Below are 2500 nucleotides of genomic sequence, written 5' to 3'. Positions count from 1 at the left end.
GATTCCCCCCCGTACGTGCTCGCACACACACACACACACACACACACACACACACACACACACACACACACACACACGCGTGCATGCGCGGCACAAAAGCCCGATGTGTGCGGTTCGTATTAAATGAAAAGCACCGTGCAACTGGACACAATCCTCAGGGAGCAGAGGAAATGAGGAGAAACGGAGGGATGAAAAAAGGAGAGGTCTGATGGACAGACGACGATGTGGGGAAGAGGAGGATGAGGAGTAGACGGGGACGGATGAAGGAGGACAGAGGGCGGGGATGAAGAGGGTTGGGGGGGGGGGGGTTGGAGAACAGATGGAGACAAGGTGGTGGAAGAAAAAAAGGAAGCAGAAACAGAGAGAGGAGAGGAATGAGGAAAAGGGACGGGGGGGGGGGGGGAGACAGCGAGGAGGGACACAGAGAGGGAGACAAGGCGTCCAATTCATCGGCCTCAGGAGCTCCTTAAATCCAGACTGATCCATGGGATTCGAGCAGGGATTTCGTCACACACACAATCCCGCCCTCACACATCCAGGCTGACACACACACACACACACACACACACACACACACACACTTGCAAACCACATGTTTTGAAAGTGTTATTCCATATATTTCTTCACAAACCTCCTTAAAGCTGTAGTATATTGATTTTAGTGTAAATGTAAGTAAGAACTGTAAGATGAATTTTGTTTAGATGCACGTGTCAAAAAGACACTTTGGAAATGTTGCTTTTGGGGAAATAGATGGTCGCGTGCAAAAGTGACAAAGAAACCCACTTGCAGAAAGCGGAGCCACATATAGTTTCCAGAAGGCAAAACAAATAGCCATTACTGCAATTTCATGCTTACTGTATATGCGTCTATAATTATACAACTTTATGATTTTAAATTTATCTTTGAGTAGATTACGACAGTAAAAAACAACAGCGTATTGTGATAAACAACATATATGATACGTAATCACGAGGTAATCTAGTAGAATCAATTGATAAAAATGGTATTGCGCAAATTTTAAAAAAAAAACCACTTCAAATAAGATTACAGGTTGTTTTTTTTATAATTTCATGTACCTGTAATTAAAGTAACTGGTTTTTTTTTACTGTGCTGCTTCTTCCATTCAAACCTGTTACACCAACCTTAATGGTTTTGCAGCTCAAGGGATCAAAGTTGCACCATTGAAATGTGGTAACACTTTAATTTGAAATCTGTCTGAGCATTTAATTTCAGGCTTACGGGAGACACAAAAACTACGAAAGTGTTTCGCACTGTAAGCTCGTGATTGCTAATCTCACAACTGTTGGCAAGACTTGGTGGAGAATTTGAAACGTTTGTCTTTGTCCAGATGTTCTTCTTTAAAGGTCCCATATTGTATGAATTCAGATTCCCATTGCAAATTCATCATAAAACAGGTCTAGGTGCTAAATACATAGCGTGTAAAGAAATGCACAGATCTTGTTTTAAGCAACTTGTAATTTTTGATGAGCCGTTTGGACTTCCTGTAAGTTTGTGATGTCACAAACTCACGCTCGGGTCATATGTCCGCTCTCAGCACAGTCCGTTGTCTAACCATCTCGAGTGAAAAGAAAACACGGAGCGGCGATTCCGTAGTGGAGCTACGAGGAAAACCCGTGGTTGGTCTCGGCGTGCGTCACTCAGAAAAGAGTCAGCCAATCAGAAGAGAGAATGAATGTAGATTTGTACTTGGTAGATCTGCGGAGAGAAACTCAAGGCTGGAGATCTCAAAATAAGTTGAGATGGTTTTCAGCGCCTCAAACCACACAAAATATTATCTTATGGTTGTTAAGACTGGAAATATAACACAGGAAAATTACAAAATATGGGACTTTTAATGAAGCTGCTGGCGTGCTGTAGAAGGTTATCGTCACAGTGGGCAGCTCTGAGCGTAGATTTGTTGGAACCAAAGAATTTTGTAAGAAAAATATGATTCCTAAAGCGCCCAGTTTGCTCATTGATCCTCTCCACCTTTTCTCTCAGGAGGTGTCGAGCCTATAGCGGAGGTGGCCGGTGACGGCGAGGAGACGGAGCTTCAACAGGAGGTGACCAAGTTCATCAAGAAGAAACAGCCGTCCAGGAAAGTCAAGAAAGGTAGGAAGTCCTCCCGTTCAGCGTGGTCGTTTTCTGGATGTTTTTTCTGTCACTTTCAATTCAATGGCCGCCGCCGCCGCCAAATCCCAAGCCCCCTTTACTTCGGCAAAATGGGTATTGGTTTTGTGGAGACAAGCAAGTACTATAACTCAAACTACAGATTGGCAGGTGGGGTGTCGTTCCACCGTTCAGGTAGTTTTGCTTCCAGCAACCTTTCTTTTCCAAATATGGCAGCCTGGTGGTCACGAGGCTGCCTTCCCTTGTTTTTATCCGTCCGAAGTGTTTTTGTTGCCCCGTATTAAGTATTGCATGATTATGGGATGCCAGGGACCAGTGCTGTAAGTCTATGGGCCCTTTGTATGAACAGAGGGAAAGCCGCGTCGATATC

General features: G+C 44.2%; 1 protein-coding gene across 2 annotated transcripts in view; it reads left to right on the top strand.

Moving 5' to 3' along the window:
- Positions 1-2500, top strand: part of bbs9 (Bardet-Biedl syndrome 9) — a 164277-nt gene that overhangs the window by 102870 nt on the left and 58907 nt on the right. For both annotated transcript variants that reach the window (XM_069174989.1, XM_069174987.1), the window contains one exon: positions 2002-2112. In XM_069174989.1, the coding sequence (XP_069031090.1) occupies positions 2002-2112 (111 nt within the window). The remainder of the gene's footprint in view (positions 1-2001; positions 2113-2500) is intronic.

Source organism: Embiotoca jacksoni, unplaced genomic scaffold, assembly GCF_022577435.1.
Source record: "Embiotoca jacksoni isolate LCO1_2020_lvr unplaced genomic scaffold, fEmbJac1.0.p SCAF_63, whole genome shotgun sequence".
Classification (NCBI taxonomy): Eukaryota; Metazoa; Chordata; class Actinopteri; family Embiotocidae; genus Embiotoca; species Embiotoca jacksoni.
The sequence above is the reverse complement of the archived record's forward strand: the minus strand, read 5'-3'. Positions and strand labels throughout refer to the sequence as shown.